A 16,194-nucleotide genomic window follows, 5' to 3' on the forward strand; every position below is an offset into this window, starting at 1 on the left:
TATGCAAGAGATATTTGGATTTTATGTTAACATTAACAGTTTTACATATAATATACATTTGTACATAATAACACACACGAATATATCAATTAATGATGAATACTTAAATAAATCTTGTTATGCTGTATACAGAGAGATAAAATACGAATGTTCTTCTGAATGTGACTACATTGGATTAACACAGAAAAAATTAATTTTGTAGGTATTCATATACTGTATAAAAGCACTGATCAAACAAGTACGACTTCAGCTTAGATTTGAAGTGATCCATGTTTTGTATGTGTTTAATGGTATCTGGTAAGGCATTGTATAGTTTGATACTAGGATGGATAAGGCCGTTTTGAAATAACTATGTGTTGGCGCTTTGAACATGTACATCCAATTTTTGTCTTGTATCATATCTGTGTATTGTGTGATTTTGAGTGATGAGTGGTCTTTTTGTATGTATGTTTTGCCTTAAATACATTATATTTTCAAGTATATATATGCAAGGAAGGGGCAGGATCACCCTTTCTTGAAACAATGGTCTACATGATTTGCGATTATCTACCCCTTCCATTATTCTTATAATTTTTTTCTTTTTGGATTTTGAATGTTTTGATGGCTTCCCAAAAATTTCCCCAGAACATAGTCCCATACCAGAGGTGAAAGTGTACAACTGTATAATATACACACTGAAGGGTGTTGTACCTGGTACAATTTTTAATGTATGTAACACAAAACAAGAAGTATTTAATTTTTTGTTCATTTGCTCAATATGTGCTTTCCATTTCAAGTTGTCTTGTAGATGAAGTCCAAGAAATTTGGTACAGGCTGTTTTGGCAATTGTCTATCCATATAACTCTATATTGGGTGGTATCAGATTTTTTGTTTGTGCTGACTGTATATCCATAGCTACAGTTTTTCTCAATGTTTATTATTAAGTTATTGTAATCAAAGTAACATGTTAGCCTCTCAGTGGCTTTTTTATGTTTTACAAGAGTTTCTTCTGAGCTTCTTGTAATTAGAACACTCATATCATCAGCAAATTGAAATATTTTGCTGCTGTCATTCCTTATGTTTAGGTCATTTACATAGAGTAAGAACAAAACAGGACCCATTACTGATCCTTGATCCTTGTAGCACTCCATATTTAACAGTCAGTAGCTTGGAATTATATTTCCTAATGACATTGATCCTTTCTTGACCCATTTCCACATATTGTTCCCTGTCCTTAAGATAAGAGCTGAGCCAGTTGTTAGGTGTTCACCTAATGTCAAGATTTTCTAACTTGTGAAGGAATTTTGTCATGATTTATGGTTCAAATGCCTTTGACAAAACTAAAAATATGCGCATGGTAAGTTTGTTATTGTCTAAATGCTATCTGTGCCTGTCATAGAAAGGAGTGAACTGCTGATTTGGTTGAGTGGTTTGCTCTAAATCCATGTTGAGATTCTGACAGAATGCCATTATCCTCTAAGAACTCTGTTAGCTTCTTATTGAAAAGCCTTTCTAATGTTTTTGAGAAAACACAGGAGTGCCAGTTGTCTGTAGTTGGAAATATCATCTTTTTTTCCTTTCTTGTATAATGGCTTTACTTTTGCTATTTTTAAACATGAAGGAAAAGCTCCTGCAACAAAAGATACGTTACAAAGGTGATTTAAGGGCTCAATAATCAAGTCCCCACACTTCTTTAAAATGAAATAAGGTGTATCATCTACACGTGCAGAGTGTTTCATTTTGAGACTTTTTATTGTAACCTGTGCTTCTTCTACATTTCTTGGGTACAGAAACATTGATCTGCTTGAGACTTTTTCCCTTTTTCTGTATGCTGTTTTCTGTTAGAGGTCTGTTGTAGTAGTTTCTCTGTTAAATTTATAAAACAGTTATTAAACATATTAGCTACTTACCATGGGTTGTTAATGTTTTTCAAGTCAGCCTTTAATACTATATTATTAACTCAACTTGCCAGATTGCTTTGGTTCTGTTTGAAGAATCTTCTATATATTTGTCTTTGTCTCGTTTCTTTGCCTCCTTTATTATTTTATTTATGATAGATTTATATTTTTTAAAGTAACTGTCAAACTTCTGAGTTGTGTTGTAGCTTCTTGCAATATTGTGAAGGTACCGTTTTCTTGCACAAGATTTCCTTATACCACTAGTAATCCACTTGTTACTTTAGTGGTTTGGGTTGTTTTGGCTTTCAATGGAAAAGCAAGATCAAAATAATATTTAAAAATATTCATGAATGTCTGAACCCTATCAGAAATATTTTCTGTACTATACACAATCTCCTATGGTTCTTGTTGGAGATAATTCTGGAATGTTGGTACTGCAGTATTACTGACAGTTCTTCCCATGTGTGTAGTCTTCCTCATATAATTATAGGATGGATTAATGTTTACACAAAAACTTATAGCCTCTGCATGATGGTCTGCAAGTCCAGATTTAATTACAACTGATTTATATTTTGTTTTGGAGCTAATTATTATTTGGTCTGTGGTAGTGCTAGAATGATTCATTTCACTTGTAGGGGACTGAATTGATATTCCAAATTATTGGCTGTTAATTTGCTCATCAGCTCAGATTTTGAATTGCTTCACTTATTAAAGTCTACATTTAGGTCTCCAGATATAAGAACTGTTTTTCCATTTGTTATTACTTTATTTAGTGAAGTACTGAGCCTAGTGTTGATTTTTTTAGGTGGATATCCGGGGATCTGTATAAACATATTACAATTAACTTGAATGCTGGGATTTCTATGCCTGATATTTCAAAATCTTTTTCAGTGTTTAAGGATTCAACATTGTCTAAGTTATTGAATTTGATATCTTTCTTCATGTATATGCTGTTTCCTCCACGTGTAAACTGATTTCTACAAGTTTGTGCTGCTAACACATAATCCGTTATTTTCACTGTCTTTAACTCATTTTCTTTCAGCCAGTGTTCAGTTAAGCGCAGTATATTAACATATTTGAGTTCACTTGATAGCAAGATTTCAAGCTCTCTTACTTTATTCCTAAGTGACTGTATATTCTGATGAAGAAGAGTGACCTGGTGAGATTTTAGATTTGTTCTGATTGTAGTTGGTTGACCACTTACCTTTATTCCTGAATTTAAATTGTGTGGGAAATCTTCATTCTCATCTAGAAGCATGAGTTGGTTTTTTCCATTGGTCATAAGAAAATGTTCTGATGGTGAAAGGGGCAGTTCTCCATCTCTCTGGTAATTTTACTTGTGTGGTCGATGTTGAGGTGGTTTCTGGTTTTGCGTCAAGGACTGCTACTGGAGGTGTGGTTGATCGGTGCACTAGTTATCATAATTTGGTCTTGAAGCTTTTTGGGAATAAAATATCTTGTAGATGACATGGTTGCCTTACACTTCTTTTCACTGAAATTGCTGAACTTCCTCCTGTTGCTGGGATGATAGTGGTTGATTGGTGGTGTTCACTGATACATGTAAAATTAGATGTCCTTGGTGATACTTTTGAGACTGGATCTGTTGATGTCCTTAGTGGGTCTCCTGTAGGTACTGCTTCTGCTTTCCAGTACCCAGTTCTTCTCGTTGTATCTTGAATATCTTCGGGTGTGGAACTTGGTTCTGCTGCTTTTGTTGGGTTAGATGCTTTTGCCGGTATCACAGCCTGGTTTAGTCGATGTTAGTTTTGTTCAATGAGTGCTTTTTGTTGACTGTCACTACACTGAACCAATGTTGTAACAATTGAAATCTCTAACTTACTTTTATGACTATATTACAGATGTCCTTGTATCACTTTGATATTAGAGTCTTTGGTGATCTGAGGTGAGGTTACATGTATCTTTAATGCCATTCACCTGTTTACTATCAATAGTCTTTTCGCAAAATGCCTGTGTTTTTTATGACATTGGCTTAATTATGTGTAATTTACATATCTTTGTAAGACATCATTGCATATAAAACGAGTGACAAAACATTGGAAGTATATCTGGCACTTGGCTGAAATTGCAAAGCAGTCAAGGGACATCCCTTGCTCGCTATTGCTGAGTCGCCATATTAGATTCATCATATTTCCATTGTTCCCATATTACAGCTTACAGAGGATTACAGTACCCTATTTTAGGACAAAGCCGCAATTAACATTTTCTATTATAGTACTACAGTAGGACAAGTTTATATGCCAACTAGCTCTGCAGATGATGTAGAAATTGAAGAAATGTATGATGAGATAAAAGAAATTATTCAGATGGTGAAGGGAGACGAAAATTTAATAGTCATGGGGAACTGGAATTCGATAGTAGGAAAAGGAAGAGAAGGAAACGTAGTAGGTGAGTATGAACTGGGTGAAATAAATGAAAGAGAAAGCCACATGGTAGAATTTTGCACAGAGCATAACTTAATCATAACTAACACATGGTTTAAGAATTATGAAAGCGAGAGAGTATTAGGGAACGATCGTCAAGAATAGGGGAAAGAAATACAGTAGAAGAAGAATGGGTAGCTTTAAGAAATGAAATAGTGAACAGCAGGGGATCAAGTAGGTAAAAAGATGAGGGCTACTAGAAAGCCTTGGGTAACAGAAGAGATATTGAATTTAATTGATGAAAGGAGAAAATATAAAAATTTCAGTAAATGAAGCAGTCAAAAAGGAATACAAACGTCTCAAAAATGAGATCGAGAGGATGTGCAAAATGGCTAAGCAGGGATGCCTAGAGGACACATGTAAAGATGTAGGGGCTTATCTCAACTAGGGGTAAGACAGGCACTTCCTACAGAAAAATTAAAGAGACCTTTGGAAAAAAGAGAATCACTTGTATGAATATCATTAGTTCAAATGGAAACCCAGTTCTAAGCAAAGAAGGGAAAGCAGAAAGGTGGAAGGAGCATGCAAATGGTTTATCAAGAGCTATGTACTTGAAGACAATACTATGGAAATGGAAGAGCATGAAGATGAAGTTGAGATGGGTGATTTGATACTGCATGAAGAGTTTGACAGAGCACTGAAAGATCTAAGTGGAAGCAAGACCCCGGGAGTAGACAACATTCCTATTAGAACTACTGAAGCCTTGGGAGAGCCAGTCCTGACAAAACTCTACCATCTGGTGAGGAAGATGTATGAGACAAGTGAGATACCCTCAGACTTCAAGAAGAATATAATAATTCCAATCCCAAAGAAAGCAGGTGTTGACAGATGTGAAAATTAGCGAACTATCAGTTTAACAAGTTACTGCTGCAAAATACTAAAGGGAATTTTTTACAGATGAATTAAAAAACTGGTAGAAATATTGGATCACATGAGGCAATACTGACCCTACGAGTTATCTTAGAAGATAGATTAAGGAAAGGCATACTTACGTTTCTAGTAATTGTAAACTTAGAGAAAGCTTTTGACAATGTTGACTGTAATACTCTCTTTCAAATTCTGAAGGTGGCAGGGGTAAAATAGAGGGAGCGAAAGGCTATTTACAATTTGTACAGAAACCAGATGGCAGTTATAAGAGTCGAGGGACATGAAAGGGAAGCAGTGGTTGGGAAGGGAGTGAGACAGGGTTGTAGCCTCTCCCTGATGTCATTCAATCTGTATACTGAGCAAGCAGTAAAGGAAACAAAAGAAAAACTCGGAGTAGGTATTAAAATTCATGGAGAATAAGTAAAAACTTTGAATAGAATTTAGGAGAAGGGGAGTTTGTGGCACAACTTGACTAGAAGAAGGGATCAGTTTGTAGGACATGTTCTGAGGCATCAAGGGATCACCAATTTAGTATTGGAGGGCAGTGTGGAGGATAAAAATCATAGAGGGAGACCAAGAGATGAATAAACTAAGCAGATTCAGAAGGATGTAGACTGCAGCACGTACTGGGAGATGAAGAAGCTTGCACAGGATAGAGTAGCATGGAGAGCTGCATCAAACCAGTCTCAGGATTGAAGACCACAACAACAGCATGCAAATTTGTTATGGACTATTGCTCTGTGGCTATTTACCAATTATATTCAGATGGTAGAAGAAGCCAATCAGATATTTAATAGGGTTATCATCCAGAGAGTTCTGCAGAAACCACTTTAAAAGTCTTAGTAGTATGACATTGCCGATACTGTGTATGAATATAACTGTTTAATATGTGTTAGAGAAAATATATAAAAATGAACGTGGGATTTCATGTCATCTTGTTTGATTTACCTTCCTTAAGACTTTCTGTAGTCAATAATAACTATAAACAGGCCTACGTGAGCATAAAATTTTCAGCAAGTTACCATAATCAGCTCGAACAATACTACTTAATAATGAAAGAGCACATTATAAAGTTGACTAAAATACAGTTAATTTTATTTAACTAAAGAATTCCTAGAAGCTAATGACAATAATATACTTTTTTCCTAAGTGATAAAGAAAATATTTAGGTCTTAAATAATGTATTTACTTTTTGTATATGTAACTGATTATTGAACAAGTTTTACGAATCCAGTTAAGTGACAAAAAAATACTGAGAGGCGAATAAATAGTCTATTCTACTCTTCAATTTATAATATTTGGCGTAACATAAAAAGAAACAACGTCCACCACGTTTTCAAGTTTTCCATAAACCAAGATATTTGTCTAACACGATCTGTGTTTGACTTACATGTCAAATAGCAGCGGTACATGGTCAAATAGGTGGCAAAAATAGCAGGATGAGACATATTACTTGATCAGCTTGATCTTGTAGAGGGACCTATAACATCACTCTTACCGTTCGGTAGTGGGCAAAATAAGGGAATCAACGTTGCGCTGACGTTACGCTTGATGTGAACACATCACCATTTGACGATAACGTCGGCTTCTGATGTGTTCACATTTAGTGTGAACCTGGCTTCAAACGATTTTTAGCCTCTCTGTCAGACCAACTGCCATGATAGTTAGACAATAGCTTGTTTCCATAGCCCATTTCGCTGGCTAGTACGTAGTTGGCGGCGTGAGGGAGGTGCAAGTATTAGTTGCGTGTAGAATGGGAGCTCTTGGAGTTCTTTGGTAATCTTGTGTCATTCGAAGTGCCGCATCTTTCGCCAAAATTCAAAATGCAATTGTTCCTTGTTATGTTGATTGTTGAGTGTTGACTGTGATCAGCTGTGTTACGTGGTGTGAGTTTTGTGTTGTGGAACAAAATGTGGGCTGATACGTTGTTGATTCTTTTCATATCGGTATGCACAGCGTTGTTGGGAGAAGGTGAGAGTATTTAATGACATTAATAATTTTTCTTCAGTTTTTTCTGTTGGAATAACACGTTTTATTTTCCTAAACTTTCGAATTTTTATTTAAAACTACACAACTGTAATTAGAGAATCACGTCGTTTTTGCCAGAGTGAATGGCATGGGAATAGGCATCCTGCGTTGGAAGTGTTAATTGAGTGACTGATCGTCTTAACCTGTATGTTTACAATGAACATGTGCTGTTATTTGAGGTAGTTCCCTTTTCAGTGCGTGTATTTTAACTCTTAAGGTATCACACAATCTATATGCAAACACGAAATTGTTTAAAAGAACTGTAAATAAAGGATCAGCTCTTTCTACATTTAATTTTTCGTTAGTATTTACTTATAAAAAGTGCGTATACTATCTGCATTTATCGCACGGTACCGTTTAATAAATGTAAGAGCATATTACAAACTTGGCCAAAATACAGCGTATTCTATTCAACTGAAGAATTCATAGAAACTGATAATTATAATATATGTTTTTCTAAAATAAGAAAGAAAGTCTTTTAGTTCTTAAATAAGCTATTTATTTTCTCTGTCGTTTTATGTATATATAATTGATTATTATGCAAAATTGACTCCACTGTAAACTTGAACGGAGTCAGTTTTATGAAAAAATACTGAAAAACGCTCCAGAGAAAGGGTCAATCCATATGGTTGCTTGACCATTTTTAAATATTTAAGTTTTTTATGTGATTGTCCTATATTTGAGAAGTTTAAAACATTTTTTTTTAACACGATGACTGCCATGGTATATTTGGGTTACCGACTCCTTGGAGCTATTTTACTTTTTTTCAAATATCCTGCTTTAGTTTGCTCCAAGTAAACTTGTTAATTGCAAATAAAGTGAAAATATGGCATTTTAGTACCTTTTTTAATTTTTTTTTTTGTGTGAGTTACATTGATTCTCATGGCCGCAGAGTAAAGGTACTAGGTGTGTCATTTGCTATGTTGCTAATAATTTTAGGCATTGTACTCCTGTCAGGTTTTCATTCCACAGCATTATTTGTCTACCATTCCATTATTGCATTCCTGCATTGTTGCTACAGCCTATTCAGTGTTGTTTGCTCTATAACAAATTGATATATGTTGATCACCACCCAGTAGTTGGTCATTTCATTCTAATCTTTAAATTATCAGAGTTGGCAGCACTGACACTCTTAAAAATGTAAGAGCATATAAAGAACATACGATGGCAAACATATTTAGTGTCAGGGCATCTAGACTAATTGTAAGGTAGGTTACAGTGATACAGATATTTATTGACACAAGTACTAAATACTGAAATATGATGAAATGTGTTAACAGATAACTCATTATGATTGATTCTATCAATTACCATAAAGGAAGTGTAAATTATTGCTTCAGTCTTCTTTAAGGGGGGGGGGGGGGGTATCAACTACTGGAGTGCATGAAAGCATGTTTTCCAGTAGTTGGTCATAATGATCAATTACTGGTACTTTTTAGAATTTTCTCACAAAGAGTTGCTTTTAACCATGGACCAAGTAGGCATTCCTTTCTTCTGTCCTATACTGATGAAAATGTGAAATTTATATGGCTTCCAGTAGTTGATCAGGGTGATCATCTACTGGTTTACATATGATCAACCAACAAGTATTGAGGCATACAGATAAAATTTTTATCAGTCATTAGTTTCATTCCTCTATTTACAGGAGTGAAATCTACAGACTGAATTAATAAATGGCTCCAAAAGAAGATAAGTCGAAAAAAGAATTTTATAAGTATTCTGAGGAAGACTTACAATGTGCAGTAGAAGCAGTTCAGGCGGGTGGCAGTAGTATGAGGAAAGCTGCAAAACATTTTGGTATCCCATTTAGTATGCTAAATAACAAAATTAAAGGAAAGATACCTATGCAGCGTAAGATGGGACCAAGTTCAGGCTGAATAGAATTTATTGGTTAGCTGGATCCATGCCAATGCTAAAAAAGGCTTTCCAATAAAGTGAAGGACGCTGTATGAAACTGTGAGTGACATTGTTTTGGCAGATGGAAGACCTACACCATTCAAAGATGGAAGGCCTGGTGAAAAATGGTTTAAGTCATTCATGAAACGTCGCCCTGATGTATCAGAACGGCATGCTGAGAGCATAAATACTGCCAGAGCAGTTGTTACTGAGGAAAATATCAGCCAGTGGTTCAATGAACTTCATCAGCATCTTCAGCAGGGTAATAATTTGGACATTTTAAATGAACCAGAAAGAATTTATAATGCAGATGAAACAGGATTTGAAACATGTCCTAAAACTGGAAAAGTTCTGGGTCCAATTTCTTTTGACAAACTGTATGAAGTCAAAAGTGGCAATGAAAAGGAGGCCATTACTGTAATGGCAAATTTCAATGCTGCTGGAGACATTGTACCCCCAATGGTTGTATTTCCACTTCAGAAAATTTCAAGGGACATATCCGAGAATTTGAACAGTGAATGGGGCATTGGGCGGTCAAAAAAAGGCTGGATGACAGGAGCGCTCTGCTTTGAATACATTGCCAACATTTTCCTTCCATGGCTGAAGAAAGAGAGAGTCAAATTTCCTATTATTTTATTGGTGGGTGGGCACAAATCTCATACATCATATAAAGTTGCTAAGTTTTGTGCCGACAATGGGATAATACAATTTGCATTGTATCCAAATGCGACTCATTTGCTTCAACCAGCTGATGTGGCAATATTTTGTCCCCTGAAATCTGGATGGAGAGATGCTGTATATAATTGGAAAGACAAAAATGGTAACAAATTTGTAACAAAAACTGTATTTGGCCCATTGCTTGAGACTGTTTTCAATGAAAAGGCTACTCCTGAAACAGTGAAAAATGGTTTCAGGAAGTGTGGTCTTTTCCCTTATGATCCTGATGCAGTGGACTATGCTAGATGCATGTCCAGCAAATCTAGACATTGTGCACCTGCTATAACGTGTGGTAATGCAATAAAACCATCATCATTTGGTGTTGAACATCTTTTGCATTTTGAATCTTTAATGAAGAGAGGTAGAGCAGAAGAATTCCGTGCAGCAGAGAAAAATGGATGGGAAGGTGATCCAGGAGCAGAAGAACTGTTTCAGGTTTGGCGTAAAATTCATGCTACTTGTAAATCACCTTCAACAAATAAAACTACAGATGCTAACATGCTATGTCTGCATTTGTGTAGTACAGAACAATCCATCATTACACCAGAAAATCCAGCAGGAGATCCTCAAATGTGTACTAACAGCAAAATATCTTGTGACTCACAAGATGAATCATCCACATGTCATAATGAAAAGTAAGGAGATCAAAATTCAGTACAAGAAAATGACAGTTCAGATCCTCCTCAGCCCCCTTTCACATCTAGTCAACCCTGAAGCAGACACTCCAAAATGCTGTTCATCCCAATCATCTCAGAAAAACAGAATCAGTCCAGATTTTGATAATCATATTACTTTGCCTACTGAATCCCCTATAAAGGCTGGAAGGAAAAGAGAGTACATACCATATGCAACAACATCCAAACAGTGGCTAGACTGGAACAAATCAAAGGAAGAATTAAAAGCTAACACAGAAGCTGCCAAATGAGCTAGAATAGAACAACATAAAATGGCAAAACAGACGAATGAGAAAAAAAGAAAAGGAAGGAAACTGTTTCCAGAGGCTGAGAAGGAAAAACCACCAAAAAAGAAACCTGTAAGAAAAGACAGTTCATAGTCGGAATCCATCAGTGATGAATGGAACCTTCGTGAAGACACATCAGAAAATGAGTCTGACGGTAATAAAAACCTTGCTACCACTGAGAAGAGGCATGACATTCGAAGGCCTGCATTCAAAGAAGGAGATTTTGCTTTGTTCTTGTTTCCAGGCCAAAAGAATAATAAGCATAAATTTCTGTGCACTGTTCAAAGAGTTACTACAGAAGAGGACATTGAGGTAATGTGTTTGAAAATCTGCGATGAAAGAAACACACTGTTTAAGACTGATGAAGATGAGATAAGCACTGTTCACTCTTCACAGATTTTAGCAATACTTCCAGAACCCTCTATTATCTCTACAGGAGGCAGGCTGCGTTACAAGTTTCAACGTCCTGTTGATATTGGAAAACTGGAATGAAACTGTGAGCAGACTTGTGTATAGTTTATTGTTGTGTGTAGGCTACTATGTTATATTGTTTTATTTCATTGAAACAATTGTTCAGTATGTTAATCATTCATGTAAGTGTGTTAAAATTATGTTCCCATATGTAATTATCAATTTAATGTCAGATGATTTTATTTTTGCATATTGATCAACTACTGGACTATGGGCGATCATTTTGTGGAACTGTATAATCAACTATTGGTAATTTCTGACCACTGTAACTGAAATTCAGAAAATGTAGGGAATAAGCATTTCAAAGTTAATTGCATGTATGTCATTCTTTACAGGAAACTTTTCTGTGATATGTGTTGTTATCAACTTCTTCCTTCAAGTAGATGTTCTATAAAAAATATAAACGTAAACTCAAATTGTTAATCAATCAACTATTGGCTGCATCACCCTAGTAGCAGAATAAAATGTCTCGTAGAAGTTACAAAGATGAACAAAGGCATGTACAGCAGCCTTTAGATGAAGTTATAGGCATAAGTGATGAAGATTCTATGTCTTTTTTGGTGATAGCTCAAACAAATTTTTACCAGAGGAGACCGGAAGGGAAACCAGAACCTCTGATGATGGAATCACATGAGTGAAGTAGGAAGAAGAGTTTTATGTTCACATTTAGTCAAAGAACCGAACTTCACAGCTGTTATAACCAGGCAACAAAGCAGCTCTAACCATGTTAGTGCCATAACTACTGCAGTTGATTCAGGTTCAGTTGAAGTTAGCGTGATATAATGAATTTCTGAAGATGAGGATGACACACTTAGAACAAATTCTAATGAGATTGTCTGTAGGCCAGTTACGGGTAAAATATGAAAAACTTTACAATTATTCATTCCAGTTCTGGTGTAAATGCTTCTGTTACACTAACTCTCAAAGGCAAGACACCATATGATTTCTTCAAATATTTTGTACCTGATGAAATTCTAGAATACGTGACTCAACAAACTGGTTTGTACACAAAACAAGTCTTAGAAAGTCACTCAGTAACAGTTAATTCAAGACTCAAAAAGCAGACTAATGTCAGCAAAACTGCAATTTAACAATTTTTAGGATTTTTGTTATGGATGTCACTAAATGTAAAACTGAGGATTCCAAATTATTGGTCAAGAAATATGCTCTATCACGACAGTGTAAAAAATGTTATGTCACACATTTGTTTTTAACTGCTTTTACGTATATGGCATTTTTCCGATAACAACCAGTGCCCATTGGTAAACCGCTTATCAAAAATTCAACCTCTTATTGATAAATTACTGTGGTGATTTCAAAGTGTAGTTGTGCCAGAGAAACAACTTTGCATTGACCAAACACTTGTGCCATTTCGAGGAAGGCTAAATTTCATTCAGTATATAAATAATAAGGGCCATAAATTCGGAATTAAGTTGTTCAAACTTTGTCTAAAGGATGGCTACACCTGGAATATGTAAGTTTACTGTGGGAAGAATGCGAATCCTGGTGTTCCTCTTGCCACTTCTGTTGTTATGAGCGGATTACTCAATGAGGGCAGAATCTTATATACAGACAATTTTTGCACAAGTGTGTATCTAGCACACCAGCTTCTTGAACAGTCAACACATTTAGTTGGTACTCTAAGATAAAACAGAAAACTGAATCCTCAAGGTGTTGTACAGGCAAAACTGAAGAAGAGGGAACGCAAAGCAAAGGAAAGTACCACAGGTGTAGTAGTACTGAAATGGAAAGATAACAGGTATGTTGTGATGCTGAGTATTGTTCATGGAGAAGAAGAAGAAGCAGCTTTCTGAGAAAATTAAGTCGTATTCGCATTGTCTAAGGCAGGGTTTGACGCGTTACAGGAAGCTTGCAATTGAATTGTTGACAGGGTCAGCACTGGTAAATGCTCATGTGACTTACCGATACATCAACAACAAGAAGATCACAATCACAGAATTCAAAAAGGAAGTGACTTTGAGACTACTCCTTTCAGAAGATGCCGATGAGCCATTGTGCACTTGTGAACATGGGAGCAGCCATATGTAGATGTACAGTGTGCTAGGGAAAAAGAAAAATGAATTTGGACAAGAGCAAGATGTCAAGAAATGCAAAGAAACTGCATAGAAATCTAAGAATTGTCTTTCATATTTTTGTGTAGAGTGTTTTTTCATAAAGCACAGTGCATACAGGTGTTAGGGAAACAAAGTGGAATGATCCAAATTTTTCAGTTTCATTGTTGTTACAATTAGAGTTGAAGAATGTCAATAAAACTGTATGTGATTTGCAATTACAATCTACTGTGTATTATGTCAAACTAAATAATAAACAAATAATAAAAAGAAGAAAAGTCCAATTGACTAAGCCATGAGAGTTATATATCACTCACAAATTCAAATGTCAATAACTACTCTTGAGCTCTTGGCCATAAACATGATTTGTTACTGGTGCCATAACCTACTATAACTCGGAGTCCGGCGTGCTCCTCTGAGTTACAACTACACCACGGAGCTTTAAATGGAAAAATGTCCGTGAGTTGTATTTACTTCACGTGGCCCCTAAGAGAACACTTCCTGTGATTTATATTTAACTCACATGGCAGACAAAGAGTTAAATAATTTATCTTGCATCTTTTCCAGATGGTGACCATTTTTATATTTAGGCCCGTGACTATTTTTGAGTCTGTAGACATTAGCAAAAATTTGAATATCTCTGCACTGGGGTAAGTTACAACAATGCAATTGACATGATTGATTTTAGAAAAGTGCCCACTACAACATTGTCTAGTACACAAAATAACCAAAATTCAAAAATAACCAGTCAAAATGACCTCCAAAATTTGGTATCCAAATTTTCAAAAATCCAGTTTTTAGGCCCAAAAGTAACAAACAAGGAGTGATTTACAAGAGTCTATTTCTTTCCTATAGTTGGATACCGTACACTACTAGCTTCATATAGAGCAAGAAGACTTGCAAATGTTTCCTTAATTTTTTATGAATTTTTGAAAATTTTCATTTTATGTATAGTTTTGGGGTTAGTTATCTCAGGTGGGACTGAATATAAAAATATGATTTTTGCACAGTTTGTACACCTATATGATAGCAATGTACTGTAAAAATTTCAACATTGATATCTAACTGTGAAAAAGATATGAATTTTTTAAAATGAGGAAATAATTCACATTATTCTACAAAGAAAGTTGTATACATGGAAGAATCCTGGAGATACTAAAAGGTATCAGATAGATTATATAATGCTAAGACAGAGATTTAGGAATCAGGTTTTAAATTGTAGGACATTTCCAGGGACAGATGTGGATTCTGACCACAATCTATTGGTTATGACCTGTAGATTAAAACTGAAGAAACTGCAAAAAGGTGGGAATTTAAGGACATGGGATCTGGATAAGCTGAAAGAACCAGAGGTTGTACAGAGTTTAAAGGAGAGCATAAGGAACAATTGACAGGAATGGGGGAAAGAAACACAGTAGAAGAAGAATGGGTAGCTCTGAGGGATGAAGTAGTGAAGGCAGCAGTGGATCAAGTAGGTAAAAAGACGAGAGCTGCTTGGGTAACAGAAGAAATATTGAATTTAATTGATGAAAGGAGAAAATATAAAAATGCAGTAAATGAAGCAGGCAAAAAGGAATACAAACGTCTCAAAAATGAGATCGACAGGAAGTGCAAAAATGGCTAAGCAGGGATGGCTAGAGGACAAATGTAAGGATGTAGAAGCTTCTCTCACTGGGGGTAAGATAGATACTGCCTACAGGAAAATTAAAGAGACCTTTGGAGAGAAGAGAACCACTTGTAGGAATATCAAGAACTAAGATGGCAACCCAGTTCTAAGCAAAGAAGGGAAGGCAGAAAGGTGGAAGGAGTATATAGAGGGTTTATACAAGGGTGATGTACTTGAGGACAATATTATGGAAATGGAAGAGGATGCAGATGAAGAAGAAATGGGATATAAGATACTGCGTGAAGAGTTTGACAGAGCACTGAAAGACCTGAGTCGAAACAAGGCCCCAGGAGTAGACAACATTCCATTAGAACTACTGACGACCTTGGGAGAGCCAGTCATGACAACACTCTACCAGCTGGTGAGCAAGATGTATGAGACAGGCGAAATACCCTCAAATTTCAAGAAGAATATAATAATTCCAATCCCAAAGAAAGCAGGTGTTGACAGATGTGAAAATTACCGAACTATCAGTTTAATAAGTAACAGGTGCAAAATACTAACGCGAATTCTTTACAGACGAATGGAAAAACTGGTAGATGCAGACCTTGGGGAGGATCAGTTTGGATTCCGTAGAAATGTTGGAACCCGTGAGGCAATACTGATCTTACGACTTATCCTAGAAGAAAGATTAAGAAAAGGCAAACCTACGTTTCTAGCATTTGTAGACTTGGAAAAAGCTTTTGACAATGTTGACTGGAATACTCTCTTTCAAATTCTGAAGGTGACGGGTAAAATACAGGGAGCGAAAGGCTATTTGCAATTTGTACAGAAACCAGATGGCAGTCATAAGAGTCGAGGGGCATGAAAGGGAAGCAGTGGTTGGGAAAGGAGTGAGACAGGGTTGTAGCCTCTCCCCGATGCTATTCCAACTGGATATTGAGCAAGCAGTAAAGGAAACAAAAGAAAAACTCGGAGTAGGTATTAAAATTCATGGAGAAGAAGTAAAAACTTTGAGGTTCGCCGATGACATTGTAATTCTCCCAGAGACAGCAAAGGACTTGGAAGAGCAGTTGAACGGAATGAACAGTGTCTTGAAAGGAGGATATAAGATGAACCCCAACAAAAGCACAACAAAGATAATGGAATGTAGTCAAATTAAATCGGGTGATGCTGAGGGAATTAGATTAGACACTTAAAGTAGTAAAGGAGTTTTGCTATTTAGGAAGTAAAATAACTGATGATGGTTGTCGAAGTA

The 16,194-nt window shown here is 35.9% G+C and overlaps 1 protein-coding gene across 1 annotated transcript in view; it reads left to right on the forward strand.

The window, feature by feature from the left end:
- The first annotated feature begins 6,881 nt into the window (after window positions 1–6,881).
- Window positions 6,882–16,194, forward strand: part of LOC126365901 (calcium load-activated calcium channel) — a 34,932-nt gene continuing 25,619 nt past the window's right edge. Inside the window, exon 1 of the mRNA XM_050008621.1 lies at window positions 6,882–7,156. Coding sequence (XP_049864578.1) covers window positions 7,096–7,156 — 61 coding nt within the window. The 5' untranslated portion in view covers window positions 6,882–7,095. The remainder of the gene's footprint in view (window positions 7,157–16,194) is intronic.

This window comes from Schistocerca gregaria, chromosome 4, assembly GCF_023897955.1.
Source record: "Schistocerca gregaria isolate iqSchGreg1 chromosome 4, iqSchGreg1.2, whole genome shotgun sequence".
In the NCBI taxonomy this organism is placed as follows: Eukaryota; Metazoa; Arthropoda; class Insecta; order Orthoptera; family Acrididae; genus Schistocerca; species Schistocerca gregaria.